Genomic DNA, 27,587 nt, shown 5'->3' with positions numbered 1-27,587 from the left:
TTCATCAAATCACTTATCGTGTCTCCTAATTGCTAGGAACTGTGCTGGGGATAAAAAGATAACTAAGCCAGAAATGTTAGGATTCTTAAAATTATTAGTATAATTATTACAGTTATTAGTAAATAAAGTATTAGTACAGACTGAGCAAACTATTTATTAGAATGTAAAACATGGCATATGAGCCACCTGTCTCTGATCCCCTCCAAGCTTGCTTTGCGGCCGTGTGATGGAGGATGAGAGAAGCATACTCACTGGGAGTCAGAGGACCTGGGGTCTAGTCCTTGCTCTGCTCACTGCTACCTTATGACCTTGGGTGAGTCACATCACCTGTCTCAGGCTCAGTTTTCCTATGAGTAGAATGGGTCCTTCCTATCTCACAGTGTTGTTGGGAAGATCGTAAAATCAGACAATGTGATAGGACTTCTAAACTCTAAAGCTCTTTTAAAAAGTTTTTATTTACACCGTATACCAAAAGCACTTCATTGTAAGGAGTCCCTTGCATTGGAGAGACTAGAGACTGCTGCGGGTCTCGAGGGCAGGGCTGACACATACCCTCCTGTGTGCCACCTTGACATCGTCACAGCTGGAAATTTAAAACTTTCTTAAAAGTCTCCCATGCCCCCTTTTCTGGACCCTTAAAGAAGAGACTAACTACTAGTAGTGCATGACAACTGTGAATTTCCTCTCAGGACGTCAGGGACATCGTGTAAAATGTTACCCAGAAGGTCACAGTTCTGTGCGGGTGGCCACTCCCACACACTCCCCTTGCTCAGCTGAAGGTGGTCCACTTGACAATGCGTCAGGAAGATGAAGCGGAATGCAAACTCCCACGCTGCAGTTGGATACCTGCCCTGCCCTCCCCTCCTTGCTATGGGGCCATTTCCAGTCCTGCTTTCAGACAAAGATCAGACTCACACGGAGGGAGAACCCCTTCGTTTTAGGCTATTCCTCACTTACTTAATTTCATTATATTCTCTCTAATGGGAAGAGGAGACTTGACGGGTGAGATTTATTTGAGAAAGGGCAAAATTGAGAGTAGCAAATGCACGAGGCTAAAGAGGCCTTTCTCTTTGCAAAGCCAGCACCCCTCTGGATGGTGAAGCCATGAGCGTAGGTGCATGGCCGCTTCTGCCCACCCCTGCACCAGCACGGCGCCCGGCTGAGCACACAGGATGCACTCAATAAATACTTGTGGCATAATGAATAAATCAATGGCAGTTGTTTGGATTTCAATATAAATGGATCTTGGACCTGAGATAGTGCCAGATGGGCAGACAGGTTACAGTCTGGTGATGCATCTCCAAGGCTATAAAAATGTAGTTGTTTCTGGAGTTGCAGGCTGACATTTCAGACGACGATTATATGCACAATTTAACCACACGGCCATTCGTGCCCTCCAAGTGCCATGGCTTCAACAACTGTTTTGACGTTGGCTTTCTTGCTCATCCCCCCACCTTTTTTTTTAAGTCAAGCACAATTTTTTTCCCGGCTTCTCATATTTCTAGCTGAATATGATTTATTCATATGAAATTATGCTCCATTTTTATAAAACCCAAGTTACTGCAAATGATGCTTGAGGTTTCACAGAAAATATTAATTCCTGATCGGCTGCTATAAAGCATGCCTGCTCGCCTGCAGCAGCCCTGTCGCTCGGAGACAGATGGAAGCAGTCCAAGGGTATGATTAACTTCTTAGTCCTGGCAATTTCCTGGTGCTCCTCTTGCCCTAGATTTCAAGATTGACCTCCAGCTTCTCTGCAAATGCACAGTTGCTCAGCTTGATAAATCACATGAATCTTTTTTTGATCACAGTTATCTACTATTTACTACTTAGGAAGGGAAGTTAATCGTATTCAGAGGCACTTCATATGCTGTACACATATCCTGCCTTCTCCTGACAGCAGTTTGCATATTTTCCACATCACTGGTGACGGGGAAGCTTGCACAGTGCAGCGTCCACACCAAAGACACACCTTTGTACATGAACCTCATGCCTATTTACCCCTCTTCTCCTCTGCCTCACTACCCCATCAGCACAATAATCCATAAGAAGAAAAAACACTGGAGAGGCACACTACAAGGAGTGAATACGTAAGAAGGAGAGGGTCTCTTTGCAAACTGAGGTTTTCTCGTAATTGGCTTGTTTACCTTGTTGCGACTTTTGCTGCCTCTTCCTGCCCTGGTCTCTTGCTGTTTTCATTACTTGGGGCTTCAGTGGGCCTCTGGTAGGCCAGCTGACTCTCAATGGCACAAAATAGATGAAAAATTCTACAGTCAGCAGTAGAAAAGAACAAAAAATGCGCCATCCGACTCTCACACAACTCTCCCCGACACTGCAGGGCGGCATGAGTTAGTTGGGCTGAAGCCCCAATTTGCCTTCCATGTGACCTAGTTTTGACCTGTGGTACACTTTGGTTATTTTGGCTGAACCATAAATTAAGCCCATTGCTCAGGTAAAACCAAACAAGGCAAAAGATTTTCTTTGGAGGTGACAACAGATGACTTTTAAATTTACGTAATGGAAATACAATAGTTTTAATTTATCAAGGTTATGTATTGATTCCTGAGGACTCACCGAACTTGAAAGCATATAGTCTTAACTGTAGATATTGGATTTCTGCTAGAATGCTTATTTAAACCAGGAAACTGGAGAAATGAAAAGATAGACAAGATTGGCCTTCAGAAGACATCTGGATATTCTCTTACCTCTGATATCCCACAGGGACAAGATTTCTATCTGACCTTAGAAAGGAAAGGGAAATGCCACCCTTTTCCTTATAACTAGTCTCATTAGGTCAAGTCTCAAAGCCTTGAAGGCAGGCTTTCTTGCGTGGAAACAGAGAGCAACAACTGGCTTTCTACAGTGTAAACTCACTTCCCTCCAATAACCCCAAGACAACGAAAGCCTATTTCATCAAGTTGTAGATCTTGAAACAAAACAGCTCTACTCCTGTATCAAACATCCTTGTATTCACTGGGTCCTCAAGGCAGTTATGAGGCTAACTGGAAACGAAATGGGCCCACAGATGAGCAAACCAGTAGGACTGTGATGATACAAGGAGCCGATGGTGGCATGGCTTGAGCCAACATGGGCTTGTCTGTCCAACTCCAGAATTGCAAGACTCGGAAACACCTCTTAAGATCTGAAAAGCCCTTTTTCTTTTTCTAGGACAAAAATGAAAGTGCTGCCTAAGTGTTATAGAATTTTACATCAGGCGGTGATAACAGGCTGAAAAAAAAATAGTTTAGGAAACCAGAACAGTTTGTGTAAATGAATGTATAATAGATGAATAGCAGGCTATAAGTAGCCAGAGATACTGGGGTTAGGTCTCCACCTTGGAAGGTCATGACCCGGGGGGAATTTTTACTCAATTCCATTCCCACCCTGCAGTGGTTCCTCTGACAGACAGAATATTAGACAAGTCATGCAGTGGTCTGACCCAGAGTCATTCTGATCATTTTCTAGAAAATACTGGTTTATTCAACAGAGTAAGTAATGTGATAGAAAATGACATCACTTCACAAGTTGGCATTCTCTAATACAAGAAACTAGAAAATATGAATCCAATTAATTCAGTAGGGGTTTAAGTCCTTATTTTGAAGAAGGGTTTTAAATTATATTTCCAAGTGATTACAGATGCTTCTGACTTATGGAAATTACTCATGTGGCCCCAAATTAGGAGAAAACATAGAATGGAAAAAGCACAGAGAAGGTAGCTTTTCACAACTGCATCGCTAGTCTAACGGGCAAAGGCAACTCATTACTTTGAAATGAGCCAAGTTCCCCCAATTTTGAACAGAATACTTAGATTTAAGGGGGAAATGCTCTATTACATTTGAAGATAGAGAAATTCATAAAAGCACTGCTAATGGGAACCTCTGTTTCTTGAGAATGGACTTTTTTTCTCACAGTATTCTGCACTTAGCAGTTATATAATCAACAGGGGCTAAGATGCTAGCTTACTAGTCAAGCAACTGTTGGGCTTGACGAGGGATTTTAGAGAGAATATCAGAAGAAAGTCAAAGGGAATAGCATTGCTCATCATTAAAATCCATGTACATTTCTACCCAGGACAGAGTCATGTATCTCTTGGGAAGAAGACTTAGAATGTACCAGTCCTAGTTTTTGATGGATTGTCTTTGTATTTGCAACCATGTTTTCAAAGGGAGTTCATATTTTCCTAAAATAGGTTTTGATTCATTCTACCAAAGTTTATCAAGACATTTTTTTCTCTCTATATACAGCTTTATAGAAATATAATTTATATGCCATAAAGTTCACCCATTTAAAGTGTGCAACTCAATGGTATTTAGCATATTTACTGGGTTGTGAAACTATCACCATAATCTAATTTTACAATGTTTTCATCACCCCAAAAAGAAACCTTATAACTGCTGGCAATGACAAAATATTGTAAACCGAGGGCTTTCCCTTGCTTCTCAATGCATTTTGTTGAAGGAATCACTTACTTGAGAAGTTAAAGGGAAAAAAGAAATATGTATAGGAAAGAAATTAATGTGTCAGATTTTAAATGTATTTTGACCCAGTTTCTCCTCTTTCTACTAACAGACTCAGAAGGAGTACAGTTATCAGCTTTTGTGAAAATCCCAGAGGCAATTCCAGAAGATCACGTGGCAGCGGCTCTTAGAGCACATAGGCTTGTGTGGCTGTCATGGGGAAGGCTTTCCAACTGAAATAAAAATACTCAGGCTCAGCCTGCCACCATAGAGAAAAAGCTTTTCATCCATGCGCACAGATAATTTGCCTAAGTGACAAGTTTTACCTTGGAGAAGCACTGAACTGAGCTAGTTTACACAGTCGATTATTGCTCATTTCACATAAAAGAACTGGGTAAGAAGGGATGGTGGTGAAGGTTGGCTAGACAATGCTGACGGGCCCGCCAGCCAGCTGAGGGGAACATCTCTAGCTGTTTCTAACACTGTAGGAACCTTGCTTGTGGAGAGGAATGGGGCTTCAACTTTACTTCCTGACAGTTCTTTAAAATACACACACACACACACACACACACACACACACCACACACCAACCTTAGTATGCGAAAAATCAAAACCAAACCAAAACGTCTGGTCTGTTCTAGAAAGTAACATTATATATCCTTGTTCAACTATCTCCATACAGCCTTTTAGGCAAAGCAGGATGTGAAATACAGCTTGAGTGTGTTTCTAGGTTAGGTTCATACAGCTCATTCAATAACACAAGTCAGAAAAAACAAGCCAAAGCAAGGAGTAAAAAGTTAGGCACTCAGGACCACAAATTGGGTTACACGCATAAGGTATTTTAAGAGAATCTCATCAAAAGACAGATAGCTCCCAGTGAAATGATATGGAGAAAGTCAGAAGAAAACATCTCAAAATAAATGAAGTACTTATTGCTGAAAAATGAGCTTAGGTCTCAACCAATTCCAAAGTTCAGAATTTACTGTGCCATTCAGGCCTTTCCCTCTAAGTTTCTTGTCTCTTGTTTCATTGCACAAGAAGAGATTCTTCATACTTTCTATGAAATACAACACGGCAATTTTTGCAGTAATAAACTCCACACATGCATGACAAATCCAAGCGTGCAAAATGTTTAACATCCCAGTTCACAGATACTTTAGGGACAAAATCCGATTATGAATTATACGCCACAATAAATAGGGCTCAATGTTTCATAAAGCAATTTATAGTTCATAAAAATGACAAAATGTACCTGTCAGACAGAGCGTGGAGAGCAGTTCTCTGGGTTGCCTGCAGGAAGAAAGGACAGAGATGTTTATTTAATATTCTGACTTTTAAATTATGTGCTCAATCAACACTTTTTAAAAAACCTGTGTCATATACATTTTTGCCATGTGGCCAAGTATTAAACTACCAGCAACATGGTAGAGAGCCGTGCCATGTTATGACAGGAACGTTCCTGAAGAGTTAACTGAAGTCGCTGGAGTGCGCACCTGCCACCAGGGGCCGAGTGTGCGAGGTACTCTACAGGTGAGGGTCTCAGGAGACCCGGCAAAGATCAGAGCCATTTCATTTTTAATTCCTGAAATCACTTTTTACCATTGCTTTATTCTACTTTCCTGTAAGAAAAAAGATCTGTTTTGATTCCTTGGCAGTTTCTTTCCCAACGAAGGTGTAATTTTTGACCCGGTTTTCAGGTTTATTGCAAAAGTCACCACAATTGGAAATTGGAACACTGACTGGAAATTTGACGATATTATGAGATTATTGACTTATTTTAGGCATAGTAATGATATAGTGGCAATTTTTAAAGAGTCAGAGATTCATATTGAGATATTTATGAATACAATTATATGACTTTGAGATTTGTTTTAAAATAATACAGTTGGAGGGAAGGGAGAGTGGGTGGGCATATAAATGAAACAAGATGGCCTTGGGTTGATAACTGTTGAAGCTCGGTGATGAGCACAATGGGGGATTATTATATTATCCTGGACACTTTTGTATGTGTTTGAAATTTTCCATAATGCAAAAACGAAAAGAAAAAGCCCTCCATTTCTCCATCAGATTCTCCCAGGTTCCCACTCACTTTCCACTTGTCTGCCTATTCTATTTTTTGTCCATACGCCTTCTATTGCTGAGCACTCTGACACTTTGGGAAGCAGAGGGCACACTCTATTCTCTGTCTCAGAAGTCACAATTGGGAGGGGATCAAAGCATGGCCTCTAGGACCGAGGCTTACTCAGGGTGACCAGGAAATAAGGAGAGCATATGTCCATTCTCATCTGGAACACTGCACATGTCAAGTTGACTGTTCCCCAGGGACACCAAAATGTTTCCCACGCTATTCTTCATCACATTTAGATAGCAGACAAAATAGACAGAATCTTCAGATTAGACAAATGACACATCAGAGCCATGATCCCTATTACAGAAATGAAATATACCCTTGCGACAGCTGCATGTCCTTGGATCAGTCAGTCAGTCAGCCTAACACTTACTGAGTTTCTACTATGTGAAGACGATTGCACTGGGCTCCAGGAGAGAGAAAAACAAAAGCAGAAGAAGTAGTCATTGTTTTGGAGAAGCTCAATCCCTAAGTAGGACATCAGAATAGAGGTCCAGGGATGACTTGAGGACACTTTTGAAACAACATGCTAAATGAAAAGACGAAGGTAGCACAGTGTTAGGAAGGTGTAGATATGAGTGATAACTAATGGTTGGTGGATCAGCAGCTCTTGAACAGTGCATGCAACTGTGAGCAGGCGCTCAGCAAATATCTGCTGAGGAAACGTTGAATGAATGACTCCATTAGAGGATCCTTCCCACTGAAATTTGAGCAAAACTGTAAAGACAAGGAGGGATGTGGTCAGGGGAGAAGAGGCATTGGTTGCACTGTACTAGAAGGTGGAGCAAGGGTTTGTCCAAGCCAGCAAGGGTTCTCAACTGGGACCTAGGCCCCTGTCCAAGCGCCTATCCACTCTAGCAAGTGGTTCTCAACTGGGGCACCCCTTACACTCAACCCTATGGGTGTCTGGAATTGAGTAGGGATGTTTCCACACGTTACATTCATGAGGGGGATCACTACTGGCATTTAGTGCCTGGGATGCTACAGCCTTTCAAAGATCAGGAAGGTCCCTTGTACAATGAAGAAGTGTCCCCTTAAAATGACAAGAGTGTCTCTGGAGAAACACTGCAGCAAAGTAGGAACGAAAGGCAGATCTGAAAGATATGACACAGGGAACGTTAGCTTCTGGGCCTGGCAAAAGGAACTGAAAATAAATTAGTAAGAGGAAATTAGATGACTTCCACAAGTGACATAACCACACTGATTCAGGAAAAGACATAAGATCTGTTCAACTGGGAATCGAGAGTCCTACATTCTGGGAGCAGTTTTGCCATTCGTTTATATTATGGACCTTGAGTCTGGCCCTTGACCTACAACTCAGTTTCCAAACCACCATTTCCTTCTCTGAATGGGATGAAGAGGGAGCCGGTCACTCAATGTCCAGGCTACTGTGGACAGTCTAAGCGGTCACTGCCCCCTCCTTTTTCCCTGGATTCCAGTGAATTAAGGCCCAAATGTCCTGGTGTTGCAGTGTCACATAATTAGTTCAAGAGAAGAACGAAGAATATCTACAGAGCTTTCTCTTGATGAGGACACCTGAGGGAGCAGAACGAGGCAGGGGAAAAGGTAAGAAGCCTGAGGGAGACCTGGAGGCCCATTCTGATACATCAGAGGACCGGTACTTCCTTCTCTCTCTTCTCACTCGTTTCTCTGTGCTACCCTGGAGAGCTGGCCCAGGAGCATGTTCACAAAAAGCACCCAGCAGGTGATGGGGAAGCCATCATTGTTCCCAGGTGTGTCTCCTAAGGGTTCTCTTATCACTCAGCAAGATGGCTTTCATTTTTGGTAGCTATACTTGAAAAGAACTTCACTCTCTACTCCTGACTCAGTTGGGCTAAATATACAAGAAGCATTTTGAACTCCCCAAAGGAAAGATGGCATGTTATTAGTACAGTCTCTTAACATCATCTCAGCAGGAGGCATTGGAGACTGACTCTTCTGGAATAACAAAAATCATAGAAGATGTGACTAAAAGTTCAACACGGCATCTGAATCTTCTCCTAGTTGTGGATATCAATATTTAAAAAGTCTAGTGACTCTTTTCTCTCCTGCCTCCAAATATTTCCTGCTGACTTTTGTGATAAGAAAATACAGTGCTTGTTGATGTGCAGCCCACAAGAAAATGATTTAAAAAGCAAAAGCAAAACAAAGCAACCAAAAAACAAGAAACTCAGCTGCTCGACCGTCACTGGAGTGATGCACCCAGGTGGTGGCACCTGTTGAGAAGAACTTCACAGGACTGATGTGGGCCAAGTCCTCTAATATAAGCTGAGCTGGAAGCCTGGAGCAGGGGCTGCTTGCCTTTAGTAGATGGATGTGATGCTGGGACCAAAGCGTCCCTTTGGGCTTAGACATCGGGCATCCCACCAGTCACTAAGAAACATCTTTCTGTGATCCTCACTCCTCAATCTGTCCACATGGAGTATGTCACCTCACACTTAACAGCGTGGTACTGAGCACCGTCAACTGCAGGCACCACTATTTTTTTTTTATTTTTGGTGAGGAAGATTGGCCCTGTTCTTACATTTGTTGCCAACCTTCCTCTTTTTGCTTGAGGAGGATTGTTGCTGAGCTAACATCTGTGCCCACCTTCCTCTATTTTGTATGCAAGATGCCGCCACAGCACGGCTTGATGAGCAGTGTGCAGGTCCGCGCCGGGGATCCGAGCTTGCGAACCCCAGGCTGCTGAAGCAGAGTGTGCAAACTTAGCCACTATGCCACCGGGCTGGTCCTGCACCACTATTTTTAATGTCTGATTTTGATTGTGCTATTTAATTTGTAGTTATTCTACATCACTAAAAACTTTACAGAGGACGACTCATCATCCATCAAGAAAGGAGATAAGAATACGTTAAATATTTTAAATAATTCCTTGAGAAGAAAAAGCTTTATGTCATTAAATTAAAATTGTATGTCATATACCAAAGCAAAGATCACCAAATTTTTTTTTTACTGCCTCCTCTCTTAAAAATACTTTGGCTTTTGCACACTATTTTATTTTACTGTTAGAAAATAATAAAATAATAAACACTGGAATTAAATAGCAGAGAAAAAAATTACTTAGGTGACTCATGATTGAAGCCTGAAAAACTACTCATAGTAAACAGATGAATTGCCCAATTTCCTTCTTTCAAGAGTTGTACATTACAGCAACCATATTTTTCTCTTCCTAAATCATCTCCTCTCGTAACTTTCCTCTTATTTAGTTCTCAGAAAAATAGGTTGAGAGGGTTAAGAGAATGCTTCATTGATCTTTCCTGAGTTCATTACTCATTCATGAGTGACTCTGAAATGCAAGTCTATGAGACAAAACAAGTTTTCTGCCAGAAATAATCATTTTCCAGGTTCTCTTCAAGAGATGACATCTTTTCTCTGTCTTTATTATAACAAGCTTGGTGCTGGGGAACATAATCAGTAGACATTCAGGTTTCAATGTATGCTAAATGAATTACCAGTCACAATCTGTTATTGAAGGGAAATCAAAGAGGAAATTAAGTGCCCTTATTGTAATTGGGTTGAGCACAGAATAAGTTCATGGATATTGGAGTGGGGAGGAACAAAGGGAAGAGGCTGAAATTCAGAGGGGTCCCAGGATGATCCAATTTCTTTCTTACTCGATAGAAACAGAACTAACACGTGGACAGCTCTGTAATTCAATCTGAAGCACCTATTATGTGCAGGTACTGGGCTCGGCCTGGGTGACAGTCAAAATAGACAAAGCCCTCGCCATAATGTACTTAGGGTCTAGAGGTGAGTCAGAAAAGTTAAACTTACACAAACATTCTAGATTACAAGGGCTATGACTGAAGAGGCTACAGCGCTATGCAACAGAATACGAAGGGGCTCTCATTTGGAATGAGTGGTCAAGGAAGGCTTGCTAAGCAAGAGATAACAAAGCTGATGCCTGAAGGACAAAGAAGAGTTATTGAATCAGAGAAATGGGAGTGGGTGGGGAAGAAAGGGAGGAAGAACGCCGGGAAGAAAGGGCTCCAGGCAGGGAAAACAGTTTGGAGGCAAAGGCCTGAAGGGGCTAGATCCTTGCTCAGTTGAAGAACTATAAGAAGGTCACTGTGGGGGAGCTCAGTGAGCAGTGCGGACAGTGGCAGATCCCAAGGGCTTTGGAGGTCAAGTGAAGATTTTGGATATTATCCCGAGGGCAATAAGAAGTCATGGAAAGATTCACATTAGGGGAAGTTGGGTGAAGGATGTTTGGGACCTGCCTGTACATTCTTTGCATCTTCCAGTGAATCTATAATTTAAAAAAAAAAAAGAATAGACAGTAAGGGAACATGATTTACATTTTTCAAATGTCACTCTGGCTTCTGTGTGGTGAATGGATTTGGGCAGGAGGGGACAGAGTACGAGGTTGCTGCAGTCTCCCGGTCAAGAGAAGTGCATGGTAACACTGAAGATGGAGAGAGTCCATGCTACATTTTGGAAGTAGAATTGAGGAAATTGGTGATTGACTGGATGTGGCAGGCCAAGGGAGGCGTCAGGAATGAGTCCCAGGTTTCTGGCTTGAGCACCTGGTGAGGATGCAGAGTCACTGATAGGCATGGGTAAGACTGATGCACGAGCAGGGGCAAAGGTAGAGTTTACTCTGGGGTGTGTGAAGTTCAAGTCACTTCTGGGATGTTCAAGTGGAGATGTTGAGCAGACAGCCGGATGAGACTGAAGCTGTTACATGCCAATTAAGTACAAAACACCAATATATTTTTGGCAAATAACAGTCATAAAAAGGAGATTTAGGCTTAATTTTCTGGATCTAAATTTTGCTATCGTTCTAAGAGAAAGAGATTTAGGATTCAGCTGGTTAGACTGCTTTCTTTGTTTCTCCCACATGTGAGTTACCTCCACCTTTGCTATTAACAGTATCAGGTTTAATACACTGAAAATAAAGGAGGCACCTCTGCAGCAGAGGTTTCAATCATTTTGCCTCACCTGTGTTAGGACAATGTGTCCGCATTCAACCGTGTGAATAAATGCCATCATAGCTTATCTTAGCTCATTCCTATTTTGCTGTTCCTGAAGCATGCTATGAAATTTACATTGAATCACATATCTCTATAGGAATTATGGTTGGTAAGCCCTTACTTTTTTCCTGCCGTTCTTCTTCAAGTTGACACTGGGATTCATTAATTTATTTCACTGTTTAATTTCCTCCTACATCTAGCAACACATTTTATGTTTCATTAACTTAACTTTTATGCTGTTGCTTTTCATTTTGGTCCTGGTTGATGAGTCTCTTAACTTTTTATGTTGTGAGCTTCCATTTGGTGTATTTCAACCCATCTAGTAATATTCGCAAGACAAAGGAAAGACTCTTACTCTCTTCTGTATTTTTTCCTCTGTAGTAATGAGTACTTTGCATTTTCAGATTCCTAGAAATGCTGTCCAGAAAGCATTTTGTTCTGTAGACTTGTGCCTTATCATCTTCTCTACAGAGGTCAGGCAGAGTCAGGGATCACAATATAATGTATCATCCGAGGAAGAAAATTTTTGAGATGCTAACCAGATGGCAGCCAGGGACAACAAGAGAAAACTTTGCTTTTCTGGGCACACTGGGCTGTATGGCTACTCTAATAAAGATGATTCAGCACAAAGATAAACAAGATCAGGATGAGAAGACAGAATTTCAGGGGCTGAGGAAGTTGTCAATAAAGAAAGCAAACAGCTGAATGGGGTCAGCAGCAGACAAATGGCTCCCATCCTTGGTGTCTCTTTATGTCATTTGCCTGTTCTCTTTCCAGATGTTCCTCCCTCGGTTTAGATTCTGCCCATAATCTGACGTCCAACTCGTCCTTTTTATAAGTGTTCCTTGACCACTCAAGTTTCTGTTGACCTTCCTCTCTCTGAACTCCTAGTCTAGAACATGGGTTAGCACTGGGTTCTTTTCTTCCTTGAGGAGTTTGCCATCTACTTCAGGAGAATTTTAGTCTTGGCTCCTCTAGTTCCTAGAAGATCATTGACGGTAGAGATCCTAGCCCATCCTCCCTCCACCAGAAGGAGCTTCCTGATGGCTGACCACACCTGTAGTGTGATTCATAGGTAGGGTGTGAGTAGGTCACTTCTGGGGATGACAAATTACTACTATTTGCCATGGCTCCAATCTAAGAGGTTTGTTGAAATACCCTTTTTTTCTTAGCTGTATCTTTTTTCTCTAGTTTACTTTCTTTGAGACAAGGGTACACTTTCCTCTTTGGAGAGAGTTTGACTAGTTTTTTTTTTCCACACTGGATTGATTAGATTTGTTTATGCCTACCAGAAATTTGATAAAGACAATAACAAACATCTATTGAGCACCTATTACATCCTATGGAAAATGCTGATTAGGGCCAACGATACCAGATGAAGTCTGCCTGGATAACATTAACTCATAATTTGGATCCTGTTACAAACTGACTGATTTGGGGGCCTTATTTGAGGCCAAATTGTCAGTGACAGTCCTAATTTGGCAATTCAGATCTTCTGAGAAAGATTAAGAGAGGCACACTTGTTTTCACTGAGCCTTTCCAGGCTTGACTTGACTCACTAGAGACACACTATGAACCATTTGTGACATCTGCCGGGGGCCCCACTGCTTCCAGGCCTGGAGGCTTTTGCTATCACAAATGAAAACTTAGAGCAGCCACTAGGAGTTAGGAAAAGGAAGAAAAAGGTCCGGGGACAATGTGAGCACACGCCATGAGGGCTATCCCTGTCCATAGTGACTGATATCAGACTCATTCCAGAGGGGCCAGGGCTCCACCGAGGGCTTGGAAGATATAAGGTACCCTGGACGGTAGGCCATACTGACTGACATGAGGGCAACATGATGGGGCAGAGGGTCCTAGAGGATCCCTGCAGGAGGCCTGTGGGGCAGGGAGGCTGGTGTGGGAGTGGTGAGAGGTCAGTTTGAATGGGAGGAGGATGGTGGGAAGACCCATGGCCATACAAGAGGCTACTAGTGTTCACCACAATGTGGGCGGAGGGAGTAGAAGCAAGCCAGGTGACATCCAGCTCCAGGCCAGGTTGTAGGGAGCAACTCCTGCTTCAAGAGATGTGGCATCGCTGTCCCATGGCAAGTAGCTACTTTGACCTGGGAAGCTGGACACTTACCCATAAAGGGCCAGACTTAAGGAGGCTCGATACCAGCTCCTTCAGGAAGTGGATACCAGTTACATCATTGAACCCTTAGTACAAGGTCTAACCAGCAGCACAGGGCACACAAATACTTGACAAATATAATGTCACCAGACGACCAAGCCATTATGGTGCCTCCTCTGAGCCCCTGAGGGATGATGGGTTAGCCTGTATCTCATTCACTCATTCAATTTGATCTCATTCCAAAAATGTTTTGTATTAGAGAACACAAAATTGGCAACTGGGCTTTAGCCTTTAACATAGATTCTAAAGTTTACTCTAGCTTTGGTTAGTACAATTACAAACCAAGTATTCCTTTTTTTAAGGAATGAACAAGACAGTATTTTGTTTTTAAACAGGCATAATTATCAATGACTCTTTTAGGTAAAGGGATCTGACAAATCTTTGCTGAACTATTATTTTGTTAAAAACCAGAATGGCACTCTCTATGACACTGCTTTCCTTATAAGAAATTTAGTTTTTTCCTTGTGGTGTTTTTCAGTAAAAGCTTCTATCAGGTACTAAATAAAGGACTATTTGTGACCCCTGCTGGACAGGTGGTAAGCTACCAGTCTCTAACCTACTGTTCCAAACACAAATATTTTGTCCTCCTTAAGAATATGTTCACAAAACTCAATCCCCATTAATTATGGGCTTGGTTCTCTTGTTACCTATGTTCTCAAAATGTTTAGATTGCTTTGGGACAGAGATGTTAGAGTTACGCAAATAACAATATGTAACATCTAGCCAAAAACTGTCAGATTTCCAACTTCATCTTCATTGTACGCATGTGTTACATAACCAGGGTGTAAATTTAAATTCTAGGCCCCCAATTTTTATTATAATTTTCAATTGTCCAAATGGTATGTGGTCATTGTAGAAAAAAATTAGTACGTATAAAAAGTAAAAAACAAAAACCAATAAACTCAAACAAGGAACAACTCTATCTCACCACTAGGGTGCCAGCTACCAATAGCAGTTTGGTGTGAATCTGTCCCTATTTTACATGTAAGCCAAATAAATCAGGGCTGTCTTGGGGCAAGTCTGAGCATGGTGATGCATCAGAAAGAAACACAAAAATGCTATGAAAGTCTTGAAAAATATGGTAAGTATCAAAGACTCTTGACAAGAAAGGGTCAAGGAGGATAGACTGTAACACCCTGTAAAACCCCCTCAGAATCTTCTTAGCCATCTTTTCTAAGTCCCACACCTTGTGGCAGTTGCTCTGTCTCTCTTCTCCTTCTCTCTCTGCCTCTTCCCTCCTCCTGACTCTCCCATAAAACTCCAGCCCACCATTCTCACCTCCTCCTCCCACCTTCCAGATCTATTCTTCTATAATTAGCTCCTTGCCTTTTCTTATATAAATCAATTTTCTTGGCTTCTTTCTGTACTCCTCTCCTTCTAGTACCTAAACAAGCTTAAAAAAAAAAGTTCCAGTAATGCAAAAAAAGAACATTCTAGAGGACAAAGTAAGGGGAAGAGCAGGAGGGAGGGGGGAGGATGTTAAAATGTATACTTTAATAGCTTTACACGAATATACACTCATATAATATATATTTACAATAATATAAAATATTTTCCATTAACCTATCTTAGTATTTTTTCCAGTTACATTAAGATATTGAAACAGAAGTTCAGTAAAGTTGGCTTGCTCATGGTCACAAAACCAGTAAGTAATGGAACCAGGCCAGCAAGGCACCATAGAACAACCCAGTCCTGCCCTGGCCTCACTGGGGTGAAGGGCAGGGGACCAAATGAATTTTGAATTCTGCCAGTCTCAGTGCAAAGAGGACCGGTGGGACACTGAGTGGATGCCAACAGACACAGGGGCAAGCTGTCTCTGCGATGCTAGTGAAGAGGAGTCATCTCTAAAACAGGTGTTTGCAAAGGAGATGGGAGGGTTTTAGGTTTCTGAGACTAATCTCTTTTCTTCAGGAGGTTTACAGGTAGAATCGTATTGTTTATCTCAGAGCTTGCCAGAGACTCCTAGGGAAGAATTCTTTTTACCTCCAGCGCTCACCACGACAGGACTACACATATAAAGGAAGTGCTTGCCTGGGTCAGGTCTGGGTAGCTACAAAGATCACTGAGGATTCCTCAGGCAAATGGGGCAAATCCAAGCTCGGCTGTCAATCTCAGAATTGTGAGAGTGGCAGAAACATTTGGATTCTGGGATAGAGCATTGGCAAGACAACAGTGCCTTCCATGTGAGTTTGTGTGTGTGCATGTGTGTGCGTGCACACTTGTCTAGCACCAACAATTTCAAAGTGAAAGCAAACAAACAAGAATAACTAGCATAGATAGTGATGGCTGAGCTGCTTAGAGATCCTCTGTAGGTAGTATGTAGATTAAATTCCTGGTTCTTGGGAGTGGAAGGTTAAATTTGGAGGGTGGCGGGTGATGCAGTCTAGGTCCTGTAGGTTCTACCATGGCTTTGTGGCCTGCTCATCAGGGCTTTGGTCATCCGCACGCTCCTGGGACTCATCTCACAGGACAATTTCAGTGCAGGCCAGACGGCGAGCACAGCCAAGATGGTGAAAGCCCGTGGATAACTCTCATCTTTGGCACAGCAGGTGGATGCTAGGTTTAGGCACATCTCACTTTGTTGGGTTTGCCAAATGCCTTTTGGAGCTTTTAACAAAATCCTTATGCTACCTCAATATGATGCTTAGGTGGCATCCCATTCACTTTTCAGGGCCTTGGTAGGTGGTTGATTATTATGAATGCAACGGGGCCTAAGTTGTGGACTACAAATGTTACTTTGTTCTTGTATCAAGACAAGATGGAAGTAACATAAATGTTGTGATAGTTTTGTTAAAAATGCAACCTTCGTTTGAAGAGGCAAAATCCAAGTCTGGCTTTATGTTTCACTTAGACATCATTTTTACTCAAACAAAATAGCAATATTTAAAGGTAAAAATAGGTTTGTCATGGTTAGGAAAGATTCTCATAATTTCCCTTTGCAAACCAATGATATAACAGAAGAGAAAGCTGAACCAATTCGATTGTGTTATTATTGGTATTAGGATTTTCACCTCTTAAGGGACCACTGCTTTACAGTTTATATGTGAAAGTGTTCTCACATATAATACGTTGTAATCACGTCCTTGAAGTGCCTTGGACTTTTAAGAATGAAGTCCAGGTTGAAAGGAGAGGTACCCAGAGACACGTTGTTGAGTCAGACCTCCCAGAGAGAGATTCTGGCTAACTCGCACTCTCGCACTTTTCTAGCGCAGAGAGGACCTGTCTGGTGGGCTGACATTTCAGAAGCTGTCTGGTCTGCTTCTTAAAGATGGTCTTGTTTCACTCAGCACAACCTGCTGGCTGTGGATCTTGTCAGGATGGAACTGGGAAGTGCCAAGGGGCACTGAATTATCACAAATGATTATGCTCCACCTAGAAACAACAGGCTAAGAGAGTCTCCTGAGGAAACCTGTGCTTATGAGATAACCAGTCCCACTTGGAGAAGATTCGGAAAACCACAAACAAAAACAAAACTTTCTGAGTGCATATCTGGACCAAACACCTGGAGAACTGTAGGTAAATCCTCTACTATGTGAAACCACCCGAGCCTGGATATGAGTGATACCATATACTCCAAGGAGCATCCACTCTTGAATGGTTACACTTCTGAAAAAGCTATTGAAGGAAAAACCCATTAAAGTCACAGGATAAAGGGCTATTTCTCTGAGTTAAATGGCAATGTCCTCCGGAGGGAGAATTCCACATCCTCTGCCAACCAGCAGCCCTGCTGGCAGTTGTGTTTGAGAAAAGCATGCCTATCAACTAATGATGCCTGGCTCTTCTCTGTTCTCCAAATGGAGAGTCTATTTTGGTGGAACTGATACCCACTATTAACAAAAACTTGGCTTGCTTTAAAAAATGTAGCTCCCTCTATGACTTCTTCAACTTAACAAAGCAATGATTCTCCAATTTTGTGTTAATTGTATGTTTGCCCAAATTTAATGGATCATCTTTTAATTTTTATATAATTTTCTCATTTTCCAGATTTCCATTCAGGGTCCTCAGACTGAAATTAGTCACATCCTATGGTCCAGGCTAGTTGGATACAACTAAACCTACACAAACCTCAATCGGGTTCCCAGAGCGGGTATGAGAAAATATTTTAGGAAACGGGGTTGTGGGCCTTTGTACTTCTGTGCTCAGTGGTATTTAAGTTGCCTGACCATTTCAATTTTGGGAAATTACAGTTCATTAAAATGAAAAAAGGCAATTACATTTTTGGTTATCTCTACCTATGCTTGTGCTTTTCACAAACGTTTACGAAGAGTGGCAAGATATAATAAAATTGGTCATCTTAAAAGAATTTTGCATTTGCTTCTGGTGACAGTCATATTTTACTTACAAAATATGATTACTTCACTAAATTTTAGGACTGTTAAAAAACCAACAAACAAAAAGCCTCCTGCTGAGCACTGAGTTTCAGTGGTTACGACAGAAGGTTCGAATATATGATTCCTTCACATACAGACAACAAAGATCTGGGATGCGGTGGTTTTCAAGCAGAGTTATTGTTCTGTTTCCATAGTAAAAAGAAACCAATTTGTCAGTATGAATAAATTGGATATTTAGCTTAGGTACAACATTAATGTAAGACTAAAAATAAAAACCAACATAAACTTCTTTTTTTTTCTTTTTGCTATTAGGTTTAATGTATGTAACATATACTTCTTTCGTACAGTCATTGGGGGCAGGGCATTTCCTGGCATTTAAAATTTACTTAAAATTTTTTGAGGTTAAATTATCATAACGAATATTATTAATGTGTAATTCATCAAGACCAACAAGCCAGCATCTTGCACGATGTTTGGCGCTTAGTAGGCATTCAAGATTATTCTCAGAATGACTTTTTTGGCTCTTTTTTGGTGACAAATAACATCTACAATACAGTTGACTTCTAATGTAGGAGAAACTTGATTTTGGAGCCCTGCCCCTCAAACCTGGTCCTGATTACTGCTTCAACTCCTGTTTATATAATTCTACACAATTTTGGCAGGATTCAAGAGCACATACCAGGGTGTTGGCTTTTATGAATCTCCTGGGATGTGAATGTCAAGCTGACTGGATGAACTCTGGCCACAAATCCCAGACAAGCACAATGACTCTATTTATTCAGACTTGGCCGCCTGAATGCAGATTGACTCTGTGGGTAATAAATTTTCACAGGCCAAGAACTTTACCATCAACCAAGCTGATCCTGAGAAGAAAAATGCACCCAGGGAAGTGGAGTTGGGCTGCAAAACCGCCTATGTTTTTATTCTACGTCTGCATATCATTCAGCTAATTCATTTGGTCACTGATTGACACGCACTGCCAATGGCTTCAGAGGTTCTTTGTAAAAGCTCTGCTCTCTGTTATGCAATTGTCATATTAAAAAGGAAGAGGGGAAAAAATGAACAGCACCCATTACAATTGGCAATCTGCTTTTAATATTACACCCCAAACTGCTGTTAGTTATCCAGTGACCACTACAGTAAAGAGCAGAGAATTGAGATGGGCACATTTCGTGTGCCTTTCGCTAAGAAACCAAAGGTAATAAAAAGCAATAAGAACTTCAATTCAGCGCTCAGAGCAATCTCACCTATAATCTTGACATCTTGATGCAGCGAGGCTTTAGATTCATTCTGAGGACTAAGATTCTTTTTGAGAGACAAGACTAGTACTCCATGCATTAAAAAGAAGAAAAGAATTGGCTCTTTAACGTGAAGATTTATGTTAACTACCTAGATATCTATTAAATTAATTGTGTGCTCTCCAAATATTGATTGGAGATTAAAAGGTAACTTTTTTTCATTGTGAGAAGTAAATTATGCCAGTAGGAAAATTTCCCTCTACAGATTATACCCAATGATCACTGCCTATAAAATTAAAATTGTCAGTTTAAGTGGATAAACCATGCTTATTTAAAGAGAAAAATGCAGTTATATAATTAAAATGAAAAGACTGCCTAATATGTGTGGATAATGTAATTACTGGAAGCTGCAGGCACACACGTAGCCATTCAATTTGGATCCCTGCTCCCTTACTTTCCCTGAGCTTATATATTTGTCATCTCTGAAACACTGTCTGCAGTTGACACTATCTTGGCTGCTCCTTGCTGAAAGTCTTAATCATGTGTCCCTTTCCTCATGCCTTCGCCATAATAATTTCATCGAGGTATACGCTGTGTCCAATCTCCCAAGCTTATCCTGACTTGAGAGGCAGAGTTCTTCTTTTTATCAAATGGGAAGACATGCTATATAATTCATCTCTCTCCTCCAAATCCATTTAAAAAATTCCTTTAGTACTTAATACTTCAGGAATAATTTTGTCTTAAATCTTCTAATTTCTTCACATTCTTCCATGGAAACATTGGTCTTTGGAATTGTTAAAATGAAGAGTCACAGAAAAGAAGATCAAACAAATTGCTATATGTATCATGTATCCTTCATCTACCTAGACAAACAAGAACACTGATTCTCATATCGTTTGTCCTATTTCCAGTTTGAACCTCATCAAGTCTGAAAATTATAGGAGCAAACACGAGAATATGCTTCCATTTCAATTATATCGCCAAGCTTTCTAGGTAAACTGTGTCACAATCACGGCTCTAGAGGTTACAGTCAAAATTCTCCTATTCTTGAAAGGGAAGACTGTGGAGAAACTCATTCTCTCAGTTTTGGAGGCTTCTGTTCGAGATAACTTCTGAAAATTTATAACTTCAATACAGCTTGTCATTAAGCATATTTAAGAAGTAGCTATAGACATTTTCATGGAGATTAGATAGATGCTTTTATCCTAAATAGGTAGATTAACTGTGTATTAATCTATAGCCAATTTATGATCTTGGGTCTTATGTTTCTGTCTTTTCTATCAACACCTTTGATCTTTGGATAGGACTAATTTGAAAAATTATCATGTTCAATAAAATAAATAAAGGTAGAATATCAAATTCATCTTTGATACTGGACAATGGACAGTAGGAAATACTCTCCATTCAACTCAACATTATGCACTGATTCATGCATCCATTCAGCAAGTAGTTAGCACCTCTGCTGAGCCAGACACAGTCCCTGCCCTCAGGAAACTTCCAGTCTAATTGGTAGGGACAGATATTTTAAAAAATGAGCATAACACATAACTAAAATTATGATCAGGCTTAAGAAGAAAGATTAAGGTTATTGTGAGAAGGACTAATGGGGGGGATCTAACTTAGATAGGGGGAGGCTTCCTGAGGAAGTGAAAGTTACACTGCACTTCCAAGATGAGTAGGTGTTAGTTGGGCAAAAAACGAGGGAATAGAGGCCTATGGAGGCCCTGAGGCAGCTGAGCTTGGCTTGTTGGAGGAGCTGAAAGAAGGCCCACGTGGCTGAAGTGCCATGAAAGTGCTCAATGTGAAGTGAAGAGGAAGAAGTGGGTGAAGTCAGACTGTGTAGGGTAGTGTTAGTCATGCTACGGGCTCTGGATTTTATCCCAAGTGGAAAGGGAAACCTATTTAAGATTTTAGACCAAAGAATGACTTGATCTGATTTACATTTTAAAAGGATCACTGTGAGGAGTTTGTATTATAGAAGGGGAAGAATAGAAATATGCTAGTGTCTACTAGACTGGTTTAGACTAGAACGATGGAAAGAGGTGGATGGACTAACATTTAATTTTAGAGGTTGAATTTGTAAGACTTAGAGATAAAATTAACTTGTAAGTGAGGAACAGGGAATCATCAAGGAGGAGCCTTATGTTCTAGGCTTGAACAACTGGGTGTCTGGCAGTGCCACTGTTAGAAATGGAAACAATCATAAGAGGAACATATTTGTGTGTGGGTGGGTAAGGGGTGGCAAAGACCAGAAGTCCAGTTTGGCACAAATTGAATTTGAAATTCTCATGAGACATTCAAGAAGAAAAGTCAAGTAGGTCTGCAGTTCAGAAGAAAGTTCTGAGCTGAAGACATAACTTTAGAAATTGTAAGCATATAAAAATTGAAGGTCATGGGAATGGATGAGCTCACCCAGAGAGAGAGAGAAAGAGAGAAAGGAAGTGGAGAGGAGGAATCAGGAATAAATGCCAAAAGATTCCAACATTTAAGATTGGGTAGAGGAGGAGCAGTCAGCAAAAGAGCCTGAGAAGAAACAGCCAGAGGGGCAGGAAACAAACCAGGAGAGTGTGGCGTTCGACACCTCAAGAAAAGTGGGGTGATCAATAGTTATCAATGCTGTAAGTCTTCTGATAAGATGAGAGACTGAAAAAAGCCCAGTACATTTGGCTCTGTGGAGGTCATTGGTGACCCAACGAGTAGTTCTGGTGGACAGGGGGCGCAGAAAAGAGTCAAAGGAACAAGTTCCCAAGTAACTGAGAGGAAATAGGACACACTTTTGGGAAAAAAAAAAACAGCAGTGTTCTTTTGTAATAGAAGGAGAGGGAGAGGATGGATGAAGATAAAGGTAGTTGGGTGGATCTGGTTATGGGAAGATGAGGCTTTCCTGTTAGATGCCAGTCAGCCATGGTATGCACTAGGGAAATAAAGATGAATAAGCTATAGAATAAGATTCAGATTATTCACTCAAGAAGGCAGAAAGACAGAAAATGAAATCCCATATTATCCATATATTATCAATTCTGTGATGGAGGTAATTATAGGATACTAAGGGAGAAAACTTGTAAAATGCCATCACCAGTGAACTGTTATAAGTTATGTATAAACAACATAATACCTAGAACAGCCACTACAAAGCTATAAAAAGAGATACACTCAAAATACTATAAATAAATAAAAATGGAATTCTATAAAATGTTCAAGGATCTACAGGAAGTCAGGAAAAAGAAAACAGAAAAATGAAAAAGAGAACAAACAGAACACAACAAATAAAGTGGCAGACTTAAGCTCTAATGTATCAATAATTACACTAAACACAAATGGTCTAAATATATCAATTAAAAGAAAGAAATCGGCAAAGTGGACAAAAGATATGACAACTATATGCTGTTTATAAGAAACTCACTTCAAAGATAACAATATAGGTAGGAAGAAAGTAAAAGAATGGAAAAAGTTACATTATGCAAACATTAATCAAAATAATGCAGCAGTGGCTATATTGATATCAGATAAAGTAGACTTCAGAGCAAAGAAAATTACCAGAGATAGAGTGGAACATTACATAATGATAAAAGGGTCAGTCTACCAAGAAGACATAGCAGTCCTAAAGGTTGTGCACCAAATAACAGAGCTATAAAATATGTGAAGCAAAAACTGATAAAATGGAAAGGAGAAATAGACAAACCCAAAAACATAGTCAGAGACTCCAACACTCCTCTCCCAACAGCTGATAGAACAACTAGAAAGAAAGTCAGCAAGGATACAGATAACTCAACAACAATATCAACCAACAGGATCTAATTAACATTTATGAAACACTCCACCCAGCATCAGCAGAATACACATTCTTTCAAGTGCCCATAAAACATATATCAATATAGAACATGTCTTAGGCCATAAAAAATACTCAACAAATTTACAAGAATTGAAATTATACAAAATGTGTTCTTTGACCACAATGGAACCAAACTAGAAATCAATAAAAGTAAGATTACAGGAAATATCCAAATACTTGGAAATGAAACAACACACTTCTAAATAATCCATGTGTCAAAGATGAAGTCTCACAGAACTGAATGATAATGAAAATACAATGTATTGAAATTTGTGGGATGCATCTGCAGCAGTGCTGAGAGTGAGATGTATAGCACTAACTGCTTATATTACAAAAGAGGACAAGTCTCAAATCAATAATCTAAGCTCCCTCAAGAAAACTAGAAAAAGAAGAATAAAGTGAACCCAAAGCAAGCAGAAGGAGGGAAACAATAAAGATAAGAAATCAATGAAATTAAAAACAGAAAAACTGATAGAGAATACCAACGAAACAAAAAGCTAGTTATTTCAAAAGATCAATAAAATTGTTAAACCTCTAGCAAGAGTGACAAAGACAAAAATAAAGAAGATTGGTATTAAGAATGAAATAGGGGAGGAGAGTGACTCAGCATCATGGTGCAGTAAGTTGTTCCCTTTGTCTCTCCCCTCTAAGTTACAACTAAATGGACATTCATTAACCAACAAAGGATTCCCTATACAGGACAACAGGATGCCTGAGAGATCTACACAGTGGTGCATCTGAATATGGGTGGACTGGATCCCTGGGAAGCAGTGGAACTAGGTGAGTGCACCCCTCCCCCTCCCTGGCAGCAGCAATCCAGGTCTTGGATCCTCAGACAGCAGCCCAGTGAGACTGTAGGTGGAGGCGAGGGCAGCCTAGCCATGTACAAATGCTTTCAGAGTGGTAGCCTGGCCTGTGGGGGTGCCCAACATGCTGCAGTGGCCTCATCCGTGGGAACACTCCTTACTGAGTGGCGGTAGGGAGCCTCTACATAGGCTCCCCTCCTGCCTAGTGCTGCAGCTCAGCTGAACCACCTGTGAGCATCAGTGCAGCACCAGCCTGTGTGAAACAAAGTGCTGCTCCTACCTAGCACAGTAGCTCAGTTCGTCTCCTACCAAGTGCAGCTGGCCCCACCTACACAAGAGTGACCCACCTGCAAAGCACAGAGGCCCTGCCTGCGATACGCAACCTGCCTGCTGAGTGCAGAGGCCCTGCCCACATAAGCACAACCTGCCGAATGGCTGTGGCCAGCCCATGCAAATGCAGATGGGGAGGGATCAGAAAACACAGCTCTCGTCCCCACTCCCAGCAGTGGCAGGTGGAATCGTGTGACCTGATACTACCATGAATGTGCCGGATTAATTCATCAAACTCCATGAAGAACTACAATAACATTTCAGAGGAGAAGGAAAATGATAAGTGTCCAGAAACCAATCTGAAGTCACAGCAGTTTACAACCTAAATGACAGAGAATTCAAAATAGTTGTCATAAAGAAACTCAACGAGTTACAAGAAAACTCAGAAAGACAGTTCAATGAGCTCAGGAATAAAATTAATGAGCAGAATGAATATCTTACCAAAGAGATTGAAACTCTAAAAGAAAAAACCAAACAAATTCTGGATATGAAGAACACAATTAATGAGATAAAAAAATAATTTAAAAACCATAAAAAATAGAGCTGATGTTATGGAGGAAAGAATTAGTGAATTAGAGGAGAGAAATAAAGAAAGCTTCAGATGGGGGCCAGCCCCGTGGCTTAGCAGTTAAGTGCGTGCACTCTGCTACTGGCGGCCCGGGTTCGGATCCCAGGCACGCACTTACACACCACTTGTCCAGCCACGCTGAGGTGGTGTCCCACATACAGCAACTAGAAGGATGTGCAACTGTGACATGCAACTATCTACAGGGGCTTTGGGGAGAAAAAAGGGAAAAAAAGGAGGAGGATTGGCAATAGATGTTAGCTCAGGGCCGTTCTTCCTCAACAAAAAAAAGAGGAGGGTTGGCATGGATGTTAGCTCAGGCTTGATCTTCCTCACAAAAAAAAAAAAGAAAGAAAGCTTCAGGTGGAGGAAGAGAGAGAACTAAGATTTTTTAAAAAATGAAATTCTTTGAGAAATATCCAAGTCAATTAGGAAAAGCAACATAAGGATTATAGGTATTCCAGAGGGAGAACAAAGGGAGAAAGGAGCAGAGAGCTTGTTCAGAGAAATAACGCTGAGAACTTCCCAAACCTGGGGAAGGAACTGGACTTACAAGTACATGAAGCCAATAAAACTCCTAACTACATCAACGTAAAAAGACCTTCTCCAAGGCATATAATAGTAAAACTGGCAAAAGTCAATGACAAAGAAAAAATATTAAGGGCAGTAAGGCAGAGGAAAATAACCTACAAAGGAGCCTGTATCGGGCTTTCACTGGATTTCTCCACAGAAACCTTATAGGCTAGGAAAGAATGGAATGATATATTCAAAATACTGAAAGACAAAAACTTTCAGCCAAGAATACTCTATTCAGCAAAACTATCCTTCAGATATGATGGTGAAATAAAAGCTTTCCCAGATAAATAAAAGCTGAGGGAGTTCATTGCCACTAGACCTGCCTTCCAAGAAATGATAAAGAAAGCCCTCCTACCTGAAACAAAAAGGCAAAGGTTTACAGAGCTTTGAGCAAGGAGATAAATAGACAGAGAAAATCAGAAAACTGCAGGTCTCTATCAGAACAGGTTAGCAAACACTTAATTATAATATGAAAGATAAAGGGAAGGGAAGCATCAAAAATAACTATAAACACTTCAATTTAGTCACAAACAACACAAAAAAGGATAGTTTGTGACAACAATAACTCAGAAAGGGAAGAGGAGAGGGATAGAACCTGCTTAGGCTAGTGGAGATAAGATACTATCAGAAAATGGACTATTTCATCTATGAGATTTTATACAAACCTCATGGTAACCACTAAACAAAAAATCAGAGCAGAGCCACAAATCATAAATAAAGAGAAAGCTGAGAAAACCATCACAGAAAACCACCAAACTGAAATGGCAGTCAGAAATACAAGGGAAAACAAACAATGGAAACATAGAACAACCAGAAAAAAGACATAAAATGGCAGTATTAAGCCCTCATATATCAATAATCACTCTAAATATAAATGGACTGAATTCTCCAATCAAAAGACAGAGTGGCTAGATGGATTAAAAAATAAGACCCAACAATATGCTGCCTCCAGGAAACGCATCTCAGCTCTAAAGACAAACATAGGCTCACAGTGGAAGGATGGAAGATGATACTCCAAGCAAATGGCAAGCAAAAGAAAGCAGGTGTTGCCATACTTATATCAGACAAAGCAGACTTTAAGATAAAAAAGACAATAAGAGACAAAGAGGGGCAGTATATAATGATAAAAGGGACATTCCACCAAGAGGACATAACACTTATGAATATATATGCACCTAACAGAGGAGCACCAAAGTATACAAAGCAACTATTAACAGACCTAAAGGGAGAAATTGACAGCAACACAATAATAGTAGGGGACCTCAACACCCCACTTACATCAATGGATAGATCATCCAGACAGAAAGTCAACAAGGAAACAGTGGCCTTAAATGAAACACTAGACCAGATAGACTTAATAGATATATATAGAACATTCCATCCCAAAACAGCAGAATACACATTCTTCTCAAGTGCACATGGAACATTCTCAAAGATAGACCATATGTTGAAAAAGAAGGCAAGCCTCAATAAATTTAAGAAGACTGAAATCATATCAAGCATCTTTTCCAACCACAATGCTATGAAACTAGAAATCAACTAAAAGAAAAAAGCTGGGAAAGGCACAAATATGTGGAGACTAAAGAACATGCTGCTGAACAACCATTGGATCATTGAAGAAATTAAAGGAGAAATCAAAAAATACCTGGAGACAAAGGAAAATGAAAACACAACATACCAACTCTTATGGGATGCAGCAAAAGTGGTACCAAGAGGGAAATTTATAGCAATAGAGGTCTACCTCAACAAACAAGAAAAATCTCAAATAAGTAATCTTAAACTACACCTAACAGAACCAGAAAAAGAAGAACAAACAAAGCCCAAAGTCAGCAAAAGGAGGGAAATAATAACACAAATTAGAGCAGAAATAAATGAAATACAGGCTAAAAAAACAACAGAAAGGATCAAGGAAACTAAGAGCTGGTTCTTTGAGAAGATAAACAAAATTGACAAACACTTAGCCAGACTCACTAGAGAGAAGGTGCAAATAAATAAAATTAGAAATGAAAAAGGAGAAATTACAACGGATACTACAGAAATACAAAGGATTATGAGAGAATACTATGAAAAACTATATGCCAACAAATTGGATAACCTAGAAGAAATGGATAAATTCTTAAGACTCATACAACTGCCCAAAACTGAATCAAGAAGGAATAGAGAATCTGAATAGACCAA

At 40.5% G+C, this 27,587-nt stretch overlaps 1 protein-coding gene across 2 annotated transcripts in view; it reads right to left on the bottom strand.

The window, feature by feature from the left end:
* The window catches only part of AFF3 (ALF transcription elongation factor 3), a 526,951-nt gene that overhangs the window by 83,134 nt on the left and 416,230 nt on the right, over nucleotides 1-27,587 (bottom strand). For both annotated transcript variants that reach the window (XM_058534464.1, XM_058534465.1), the window contains one exon: nucleotides 5,710-5,747. In XM_058534464.1, the coding sequence (XP_058390447.1) occupies nucleotides 5,710-5,747 (38 nt within the window). The remainder of the gene's footprint in view (nucleotides 1-5,709; nucleotides 5,748-27,587) is intronic.

The sequence above is a fragment of the Diceros bicornis genome, chromosome 40 (assembly GCF_020826845.1).
Source record: "Diceros bicornis minor isolate mBicDic1 chromosome 40, mDicBic1.mat.cur, whole genome shotgun sequence".
In the NCBI taxonomy this organism is placed as follows: domain Eukaryota; kingdom Metazoa; phylum Chordata; class Mammalia; order Perissodactyla; family Rhinocerotidae; genus Diceros; species Diceros bicornis.
The sequence above is the reverse complement of the archived record's forward strand: the minus strand, read 5'-3'. Positions and strand labels throughout refer to the sequence as shown.